Consider the following 10,718-nt stretch of genomic DNA (forward strand, 5'->3'; position numbering starts at 1 on the left):
ATGCATGATGAAAGAAGCTAGCATAAAAAAAAATCTCCAGTTGGACATAAGACATTATTAATTTTAGACACATCATGACTCTGTTCTTCTGTTGGTTGTACGTATTGAACAAATACCATACATAAACCATCCATTTTTGGTATTAAACCAAGAATACTGGACGCATGATGAAACAAGAAGGCTCTATCAAGTCCAGTTGGGTGGAATTGATCGAACCCTGTTGAAATCATAAATTGCAGCCCAATGCTCAAAGCCCAACGTCAACCCAGCCTCATCCTCTCAATTTTCATTTCCAGCGCAAATTGAGATTTTTTTTTGGATTGACAGCGCAATTGAATTTTAATTTGCCACTTAATCTCTCTCTGTCCTTTCCTTTTCTGTTCTCTTTCTTCCCCCCTCCCCCTTTCACATCAACCCTAACCCTACCTCACCAATCAGGTATTTCCCCTCGCCCTTGCTATTCATCATTTTCCCACAACTTTTTCGGCTTCCTGTCGATTTTAGTGGCTTTTTCCTGATCTGCGATCTTAATTGCAGGATACAACATGAAGGGAGGTAAATCCAAGTCAGATACTAAGAGCTCCAGGTTCGTTTTTTCTTTTATCTTCTTCATACCGATTGTTCTAAGATTTCAGATCTAGATGAGGATTACGTTTCTTATTGGTTGACTTTATTCTCTGATTTGTCGATAGGCTCGCCGTGAACAAGAAATCTAGCGCCAAAGCTGGAAAGAAATCGGGGAAGGCGGCTAAGGATCCAAACAAGCCAAAGAGGCCTGCTAGTGCCTTCTTCGTTTTCATGTAATCATTCAAAATTCTATCCTGTATATGTAGGTTTTTTTTTCTTTATATATTTTTGGTTTCAAGGAAAGCTCTGGCGTTTCTATTCTTCGTAAAACGCCGATCGACGAGGTGAATCGAATGATCCTTTTTATGGTCAAAGCTAATTTCAAGCTTCGAGGAGTTGTTTCTTGACTTACTGTCATTTTCTTATCCAATTCGGTAATTTTCATTTCTTGATCTTCAGGGAGGAGTTCCGTGAGCAATACAAGAAGGAACACCCAAAAAACAAATCTGTCGCTGCTGTAAGCATGAATTATAATTTTTATTTCTTCTTTTTTAAAGCCGTAGAATTGTTTCCCTCGGTTCTATTTCTCTTCTGTTGTCAAATTTAGGTGGGCAAAGCTGGTGGAGAAAAATGGAAGAGCTTGTCTGATGCTGTAAGTAAATTTTTTTGTTTGTTCATCGTTAAAATTCTGTAAAAGCACACAAATCTATTTTGTGATTAACTTAACAATCGTAATAATTAAAAACATTTAGGAAAAAGCACCTTATATAGCAAAGGCAGAGAAGCGAAAGGTCGAGTATGAAAAGAACATGAAGGCCTACACTAAGAGACAGGTAATTTCCTTTATTTCTTAGTTAATTTGTTTTTTTTTTCTTGTTTAATGATTTTAAAGTTTCTGTTAGGGCTGTTTATAGTTCATGATTTTTTTTTTCCTTTTTGGATTCCAGGCTGAGGCTCCCAAAGAAGAAGAGTCGGAGTCTGAGAAGTCGGTGTCTGAGGTGAATGATGAGGAGGATGAGGACGATGAAGAAGGCAGCGGAGAGGTGAGTTGCAATATTTTGTTTTCCTTTTATTGTCGTTACCGATCAAGTTGGTTATTGAACTTCTATATTAAAATGCAGGAAGAAGATGATGACTAAGAAGGAAGGAAGACTTGTGGGAGGAGAGATAGCATAACGAAGTAGGCTGGTGCTTAATTGCTTATATGTTAATGCTTTTGATGTTCCCATGTTATTCTCTCTAGATGGGCATATGCATGTCATCTAAAGGGAAAAAAAATGTACCTCTTAATCCTCTTAGTTTCTTTCGACCTTTAAGAAATTAATAGCTGTAGATGGTGGGAGATTTGGTGCTATATTATATTGTACTCTTGATTTTAACGTTGAAGAATGGCTTGTAAAAATATCCTTTTTAGATGATGATGTTGATGCGTTCATATATTTTATGTTTTGTGATTACGTAAAACTGATTTTTTTATATATTATATAATATTAAATTTGAATTAAGTGTTCCAATGTTACTAACTCTGAAAAAAAAACATTAAAAGACGATGTTTATTGCAGGTTAATAAGCATTTTTATTGACACAAAGTACTTTATTCAAACAAATATTTTAGTTCGGCGATTAACGTGTGACACCTGAATTTGAAGCCTTGGCAAAAGAGGGGGGTGGGGGTGGGAATAAAGAATAATAATTGTACTGTATCGTGTTTTATTTTCTTGATTTTCGTTAATTTTGGAATTTTCACTAAAAAGGAGACAAAATCAGGTTGAGAAATATGGGCTGACTTACGAGAGCAGTAGCAAATATGGTACATACCATATATTGTTTTAATGGAAAGACCCCTAACGAAATGTGATTTTTTACCCACCGTTTCCAGTAGGGGTGTTCATTCGGTTAACCGACCCGAAATAACATTAACTGAATTAATCGACTTTTTAAAATTTTTAATCGTTAACCGAACTAAAATTTTTTTAAAAAAATTAACCGAACCGAAATTTTTTCGATTAATTCGGTCGGTTAACCGAATTAATTGAAAATTATATGTTTTTTTTTATTTTTGGTTAAAAATTAATCGAATTAACCGAATTACTCAAATTAACCGAATTGAATCACTACGTAATTAAATTATTTTTAGACTTTTAGACTTTAGTTTTAGTTTTAGAATTTTATTTTTATTTATTAAATTATTTGTAATTTTTATGATTGGGTTGGGTTGAGTAATTAGGTTGGGTTGAATACTTGGGTTTGAATTGGGTTTAGGTGAATAATGAGCCTATTTATATATTATAATTTTATTTATTAATTTTTTCGGTTAAACTAAAAAAATTCGGTTAACCGACCGGTTTCGAACCGAATTAATCGATAACTGAAAAATCAAAAAATAATTAACTAACCCCCGACCGAAAAAATTCGATTAACGGCCGAATTCGGTTAATCGGTCGTTTAACTAAATTTTTTCGATTTTATCCGAATTTTGCACACCCCTATTTCCCAGTCCAGTGGATGCACCCTGCCACTGCCAGGCATCAATTTCCAGTTGACGAAGATGAAGACGGAGGATCAGCTCGTCCTCTCCGGTCCTGAAAGCAGGAACGAAGACTGTGACGACTATTTGAACTAGTTGAAAAGGCTTGATTGACCCTTGGGATTGAATTTGGCTAGGGCGCCCTCGTAAGGCGTAGGGTAGGGATTTCGTCCTTCTGGCTCTCAAGAAATATTGAGGGAAGAAATTGCGATGCAGTGATTCAACAGTGTTGATGAGTGACCGTTGTTTGTTTATTAAAGTGCTACTCTTACTAGCTAACCATATATTTGGTCAGTCCTCTAAAAGGATTCTAGATTTGTGTTCTCAGTTTTGAGTCATTGGCTCACTGTGTAAAAACGGTGATGCAATCTTTTGATCATTTTTCATTTAGTTCTTGGTGGTGGGTAGAGGAGAAATGATGGAACCCATTTAAAATGTTGTTATGACTTGAAAATTGTGGTGCAAAGTTAGGGCGCATGATGCTTACACTTGATCTCTGAACTTCTGGTGAGCTCACCTGTTGAGAAGTATATCTGCTGATGCGCTTTCATTGCACTGCATATTACAAATTACAATAGAATATTTTCTTTCGTCTTTCTAGTTTATTGTTTTCTTTTTTTAAAAGAAAATAATTCTTTGATCTGCTTTCTGCTGTTAGTGTGCCTTGTTGCACAAATTCTATAGCAATGGCAATAAGGGTGTGCTTAGTTAGGTGAAAATGTGGCGGGATAGGAGTAGGGAATGAAAAAGTGGAAAGAAAATAAATTTTGAGTGTGCTTAGTTGAGAAGAAAAGTGAAAGGAAAAAAAATAGGAGAGATGATCATTTTCCATCCTAATGCATAAAAATCAATCCATGTATATGTTAGTTCAAAATTATGCAGTTTTCAAATGTTCTATTTTCTTTCCTTTTATTTTTCAATTCTACCAAGCAATGGACAGAAAGAAAAAGTAATTTTCTTTTCGTTTTTCCATCTCTTTTACTAAGCACACTTATGGAAAGAAATTTATATTTTCTGTCCTTCTAGTTTTCTACCCTTTCAAATTTCCATCTTTCTAATTTTCTTTCCACTCTACCGAGCAAAGCCTAAAAGATGACCCATATCCATGTAAAGGAAGCCTTTTCATTTGTGTTTATCTTGATGAGTTCAAATATCTAATTAATTCGTCAAATACTTCTACAAAAAGTAGCTAGATTACACACCTTTTTTGAGAAGTAGGTTACTCACATTTTGCTAGTGTATGTTTACTTTTCTTCTCTAGTAGTATGTTGTACTCTTTTGACAATTAATGCTTAGTCCACAGACTGAATAATGAGTTGTCAATGAAGATATAAAATGATAATCGTTCAACTTGGGTTGTGTAAAGTGCACGAATCCCATTGCTACCACTTCAGGAAAAACATCAGTTTCTAAAATAAATAATGTGCATTCTGGAAATGCCCATTTCTAGGGGTGCACTTCGGTTTCTTTTAGAGGGATCCATGTTTCTTTTTTGTCAATTTGAATGCATCCTCCATATGCTATTTTTTATGGTGTTGATTCTTTCCTATCTTCAGATTGCCTGGTTATAGTTGATTCTTTCCTATCTTTAGGCGAACATAATGCCTTCAATTGCTTTCACGGCTAACATCTTATTGCAATGCACGTAAGAATAATGGGTAAATTTAAGAATATTAATGTGAATAAGAGGAACGTGTTGAAGTAGACACAGCCTAAGGATGATGTCCTCATTGATGCTCTCTTGCACCAACAGAGTTTGGGAAACAGGATTGATAGAGTCTTCACTACAATGGCATATGAAAATATGGCGAATGAATTGCATGAAAAGATTGGGATCCCCATTGAGAAAGGCCTCCTGAAAAATCGTATAAAGACTCTGAAGCATAACTTTTATGAGTGTTACGACCTTTTCAATTGCAGAAGTGGTTTTGCTTGGAGTCCAGGCACTAAAATGTGGACTGCTAAGCCTGAACTATGGAAAGCACTTGCGAAGGTTGGTAAAATGTTCTTGTCCAAGTTATCTGCTTCTTGTGCTTGGTTACTACGGAACTAATTTCCAGTTCGTGCTGTCTTGTTTGTCAGTCAAAACCTGATGCAAAAAAATGGATGATTACAAGAATTGCTAATTATGATATGCTTGTGATGCTTTTTGCTAAAGATAAGAGAGAAGAGGAAAGGAGCTAAAAGGGGTCAATTGGGCTGCTCAATAGGTGGCCGAGTATTTGATGCCTGATGGTATCCCTTTGCAAGAAGTAGTTGGTGCAAGTATGGAGAAAAAAGACACGAATGATACCAGTCAGCAACATCATTGAAAGGGAAAAAACGAAAGGCGACAAGAGTTGGAAGTATTTGAAAGGGAGTTTAAAAAGCATAAGGGAAGCAATTAAAGATGTTGCAGAAGCAATCAGGGAGGGGAATGTTATAGCCGAGAGAGGACAACCACGTGTTTACTCGGAGCAGAATTAGTGAACATAGGGCATATATTTTCCTTATTGCAAACGCTGGGACCCTTGTTTGGTTGCACAGCTGAGGGGCGATGGCATATTAAAATTTATTGGCTAGTTAGGATTCTTTTTTCTTTCATTAGCCTTGAATGGGTTGGCAAGCAGGGATATTGTACATAAGATATGATGCTTCATAATTTATGGTGTGTTATAGTAGAGCTATTGGCATTCTTTTTTTTGGGTACATTAGTTGAGTACTACTACTTTCCGGCACTCTATATGTAGTTTTAGTTTTAATTATGAAAGGTCTAATTATATTTATTTAAAGTAAAATTTTGAGTTGAGATGGAAAAAATATTTTAATTTAATTGGGCGAAAATAAAAGAACAAACTTAAATGATTTAGGGGTTTCTTCGATTATACTATCTGATAATGTGATGAATTTTGATTGGCAAGCACAAACTAAATGATTTGCAGGCTGCAGGTATTACTATTTACGTGAGTATTGGACGCGCGAATATCCATTCATATCACGTGACTTTCCCCTCCATGCTGGCATGTAATCCTGTACCTTCTCTCTCTTGTTTCTAATAAAAACAAAATATGGAACGGTAGCCGAAAGGTTGTACTGAGAGAAAAAGAGAAAGCAATGAGAGGTGATGGTGGTGATATGTCATCGGAGACAAGGAAGAAGAAGAAAAAGAAGAAGAAGGGAAGGCCCTCTCTCTTAGAACTCCAAAAACGCTCTCTCAAACAACAACTTCAGAAGCCGCAGCAACAGCCATCGCTTCTACAAAAAACCCCTAATCTCATAAACCCTAATTCTTCTATAAATTCGAACCACCGATCCGCTCGCCGCCATCCCAATCTCAAGGGTGACTCCCCTGTTCCCGGCTGGATTCCGGAGGAAACGATGATGATGACGAACGCCTAGAGAAGAAGCATAAACCATTGCTAGGCTTCAATTCTTCTCGTAATCATCAGCATTATCCGCTTCCTTTGGCGCTCAATTCGGCCTCCTATGGGTCCGATTCAAATGCGGATGATGACGATCCCGACGCGTCACTCAAGCGTCGCAAGTTTACCAACGCCAATCCTGGATCTTATGAAATGGTGATTAATCATACATTAATATATAGGATTCGCGGGTTTTCGAAACAGAAACAAAAGATGATTTTCCTACTTTAATTGGATATTTTATTTTAGGGTTCATATTTTTAGTTTCTCGTGCGCCGAAATTTTATGATTGCAACGGAGATGAATGAACGAGTTTGACTAAGTCATGTACCTTTTTTTAATCGGTTATTGTTTTAACTTTTTTGAATTTTGGCAATACTTCGAGTTGGATTGAACACAGTTCGTCTTACTTTTCTTTCCTGATTTACGAATTTTCCATTATTATTTTATTATTTATTATCTTGCATTTATTCCTTTATTTTTGTGCAAAATAATAGATGCACAGACCACCATGTCTGTAAAGCTTCAGTTTTGTCTTTTCTTTAATAATTACTAAAAAGTTTTTTTTCGCTACTTCCTTTGCATTGTTGTAGCTTTTTACTGTAACTTTTCCTCAGTGATTCTTCAAAAATAAACGCAAATATCTCTTTTAATACTTTATTTATTTATTTATTTTGGGAGTTAGATAAATATATGTTTATTATTGATACGAGAGTTTATCTTATTCACAGGGAGAAAAGTTACCGAAAGTGACGGACACTCTTCATGGTATAATTCTATCTGGATTTTCTTGCAAAAAAGGCATTTCTGGGAATTCTTAAAAAAAAAAAAGTGTTGGGTTGTGGTAACTATATTAATTTTGTTTCATATATATGTGTGGACAGGGTCACCGGTGGAGTCTGGCCCCACCCCCACGACGCCTTTGCCAGACCAAAAGTTGTTGGTCTTCATTCTTGACAGGCTCCAAAAGTATTTGTTATTTTTGGTTCATTTGATTTTTTATTCTTATCCAGTCTTCCTTTTGATGGGTTTTGATCGTTTTTACTTAATCTACTTCCAGGAAAGACATTTATGGGGTATTCTCTGAACCAGTAGATCCTGAAGAGGTGCATTTTGTTTTTCATTCTTGCATAAATCTAGCTTACTGAAAAGTGAAATCATGGTTCCTGATATAATGTTGGATTGTCTTGATACAGCTTCCAGATTACCATGACATTATTGCACACCCAATGGACTTCTCGACAGTCAGGAAAAAACTTGATGAGGGAGCTTATACTACCTTGGAACAATTTGAGGTTTGTTTTGCAAGCATTCTCTTTGCTAATGTGGATACAATGCTCACCTAGCTGTCTTCCCTCTCACATGGTGGAGACGGAAGGCCAATTAAGTTGTTTGACTGCATTACCGTCTATGCTGATCAAGTTTCTGATGTTATTTTCTCTGGTTGATTTGTGTGTTTTTGTAGAAAATGTATATGCCGAGTCAAGTTTGTGTTGTTTAACTGGAATGATACTTGATGTTTAACTGAAAATTTGTGAGTTTGATTCATGCAGATTGATGTTTTCCTAATATGCTCGAATGCAATGCAGTATAATGCACCAGATACAATTTACTTTCGACAGGTTTGTCTAGGTCTCAATTGAATTAATTCCTTTGTCATGATACTGTTGTCTCTGTTATTTTAAACGTTTGGATTGGTTGGTTAGGCACGATCAATGCAAGAGCTGGCTAGAAAGGACTTTGAAAATTTGAGGCAAGATAGTGATGAAGGTGAACCACAAGTGAAAGTTGTGAGGAGAGGAAGGCCACCTGGAAAGAGTCTCAAAAAGTCATTGGTTTCATCGTCATCTATTGACCATGTTGGTTCCGAGTGCTCCTCAGGTGCAACTCTAGCTGCTGGACGAGATGCTTCCATTCTTTCAAACACTTACAATTTGAGGAAAGGACCTAATTCCCTCAAGCTACGGCCTGCTGATGCATTCATCAGGCCCTCCTGGGGTTCTCCTAGCAAAGAAAATCATGCCATTTGTTCATCTGAATGGGAGAATGAATTTCCAGGTTTGGTATTTATCTGACTTTATATACATATCCTCAAGTCTTTAGCTTTTTTTATGTAAAATGTTATTTACTACATATTTTCAATATTTCATATTGAGCTATTTTTCTCTCGTTTTGTAGCTTCTGTTGTGAGGGCTGTGATGAAGTATGGGATGAAACATTTTGCAGTAGATGAGAACAGGCGTGACACCTACAACCACTCATCGACTTCTGGACATGAGCAACGTACCTTTTCCACCTTGGATGGAGAATTGAAGCAACTAATTCCGGTGTGTTTTATGTTTGTATAATGGCAATAACAGTTATTAATGCATTAGTTAGAAGATTATTGTATGAGCTGTATAGCTGGAATGTGTGATCGACCCTATACTCATTGAGTGCAGGTAAGGAATCCTAAACTTTTTGTTTATTAATAAACTGCATACAAAGTTGTGGTGCAGGTAGGCTTGCGCTGGTAATTTGTTATGTTTATATATCTAGCCAAAAGGATGTTCAAGTATTCTGACAACTAGTGTTTATGAGGGAACAATAAAAAACTATCCAGATCAGCGGCAGAATAGAATGCTCAATCCCTTATATTGACTAATTCTTTTTATCTCCCTCAATTTTATTTTGGTCAATTGTATTGTTTATCAGGTTGGTTTGACTGCAGGAAATGGTAAGCCTTTTTTCCCCTTTCATTGTCCATCAGGTTGGTTTGAGTGCAGAAAGTGGTTATGCTACAAGCTTGGCACGTTTTGCTGCAAATCTTGGACCTGTTGTGTGGAAAATTGCTTCAAGGAAAATTGAAAGTGTTTTGCCTAGTGGACTCAAGTTTGGTCCTGGATGGGTTGTAGAAAACAGGACAGTTGAGCAGCCACAATGTTCCTTATCTGATAAGCATAGAACTCCGAATTCTCTATCTGATAACCCTCCTGGCAGATTTTTATCTACAGCCACTTCTGGTTCAAACTCCATTGCTGCAAGTAGATTTCCTTTGCAAGGTAGAGAAGACATGGAAACTGTCGTAGGCCTAACTTCTCAAAATGACTCGACTTCTGCACCTTCTCATCAGCTTCAGCAAAGTCTTGTCCCACACACGGGTATCAATGGTTCTATTGGTGGGTTTGGGTTTGGTTATTACTCTCAAATGGGGTTGGTAACACAGTGTGTAAATTCGTTGTCTGAAAAGACTTCAGTGCCGACTCAAACACATGTCATGGTTTCGGGTGCTAGTAATTCTCTTCCAAAAGAGGCCAAGCTGGCAGATAGTTCAATCACTTTACATTCTGGAAATGCAATGGCTGTGGAGCCTGAAATGGTGTCACATGCGGCAGCAACTAATGTCGGGCTTCAGCGGAGTTCCTATAATGAACCGAATTTCCTTCCATTTGCTCCTGATCTTAATGTGAGATTTCTGGCACTGGGTTCACCTAGTTCTAGTGTGCCAATTGGTTCATCCCAGCGCCCTGATTTAGCATTGCAGCTCTAATAATCAGCCAACACGATTTCCGTATGATGTGGCTTGTATGTGCTAATTGTAGTATTAGGTCAAGTACGCCTGTATATGATGATAAGATTTGGTCGAATTTACTGACTACATTCTTCATTGGAAGGTCCGTTGAGTAGTGGTTCCTCAAGAAGTCATAGGATCAGATTGTAGGTGAGATTTTGTACAGATTGGTATGTCAAATTCTTTCACAGGGTTAAAAAATTACAGATTTGTATGCAACATACGGTATCTAACATTGTATATTTTGAGTTGTTAATGAATATTGTTACCAATACTACTACTGGTATTACGTACGAGATATCATTCATGTCATGAATTATGAAATGTTCATGTTTGGAGCAATGAAGTAATGCTTAAACTAATTGATGCAAAATAGAGAGCAACTGATTGCTAAGGGGGGTTGAGTGATGTTATATAAATGGCAATTATATATACATGCGCATATATAATTATCTTTATGTGCATATAAAATTGTCTTTAAAATTGTGTCCCATTATCTATTATTAACCATTGGGAAAACTATATCAACAAATGATGGTTTTCCATACAAATATCTCCATGTGTCTTTGATGCCTTTGGAAATTAGATCCGTATAGGATTACCTGTGTTGGTTTGTGATAGGACATGATAGAGTCCATGTGTCGCATGATTAGCGAAGTATTCTAGCAAATTA

The 10,718-nt window shown here is 36.6% G+C and overlaps 1 protein-coding gene and 2 non-coding genes across 3 annotated transcripts; all 3 read left to right on the forward strand.

Annotated features, from left to right (window-relative positions):
• The first annotated feature begins 278 nt into the window (after positions 1 to 278).
• On the forward strand, positions 279 to 1,980 carry LOC107905721 (high mobility group B protein 3). The gene is made up of 8 exons (XM_016832444.2): positions 279 to 438; positions 538 to 586; positions 693 to 800; positions 1,027 to 1,084; positions 1,175 to 1,219; positions 1,320 to 1,400; positions 1,515 to 1,610; positions 1,689 to 1,980. The coding sequence occupies exons 2-8, from the start codon at positions 546 to 548 to the stop codon at positions 1,704 to 1,706; spliced, it is 447 nt and encodes a 148-aa protein (XP_016687933.1). The 5' UTR covers positions 279 to 438; positions 538 to 545; the 3' UTR covers positions 1,707 to 1,980.
• Positions 1,981 to 3,574: 1,594 nt separating this feature from the next.
• On the forward strand, positions 3,575 to 3,638 carry LOC121218052 (small nucleolar RNA snoR101). The gene has a single exon (XR_005914319.1). It is a non-coding gene; the product is annotated as a small nucleolar RNA snoR101 (small nucleolar RNA).
• Positions 3,639 to 6,031: 2,393 nt separating this feature from the next.
• On the forward strand, positions 6,032 to 10,319 carry LOC107902676 (uncharacterized). The gene is made up of 9 exons (XR_005913967.1): positions 6,032 to 6,651; positions 7,227 to 7,263; positions 7,380 to 7,464; positions 7,556 to 7,601; positions 7,692 to 7,790; positions 8,049 to 8,117; positions 8,202 to 8,553; positions 8,674 to 8,822; positions 9,245 to 10,319. It is a non-coding gene; the product is annotated as an uncharacterized protein (transcript).
• Positions 10,320 to 10,718: the final 399 nt, after the last annotated feature.

The sequence above is a fragment of the Gossypium hirsutum genome, chromosome D05, assembly GCF_007990345.1.
Source record: "Gossypium hirsutum isolate 1008001.06 chromosome D05, Gossypium_hirsutum_v2.1, whole genome shotgun sequence".
NCBI classification, from domain to species: domain Eukaryota; kingdom Viridiplantae; phylum Streptophyta; class Magnoliopsida; order Malvales; family Malvaceae; genus Gossypium; species Gossypium hirsutum.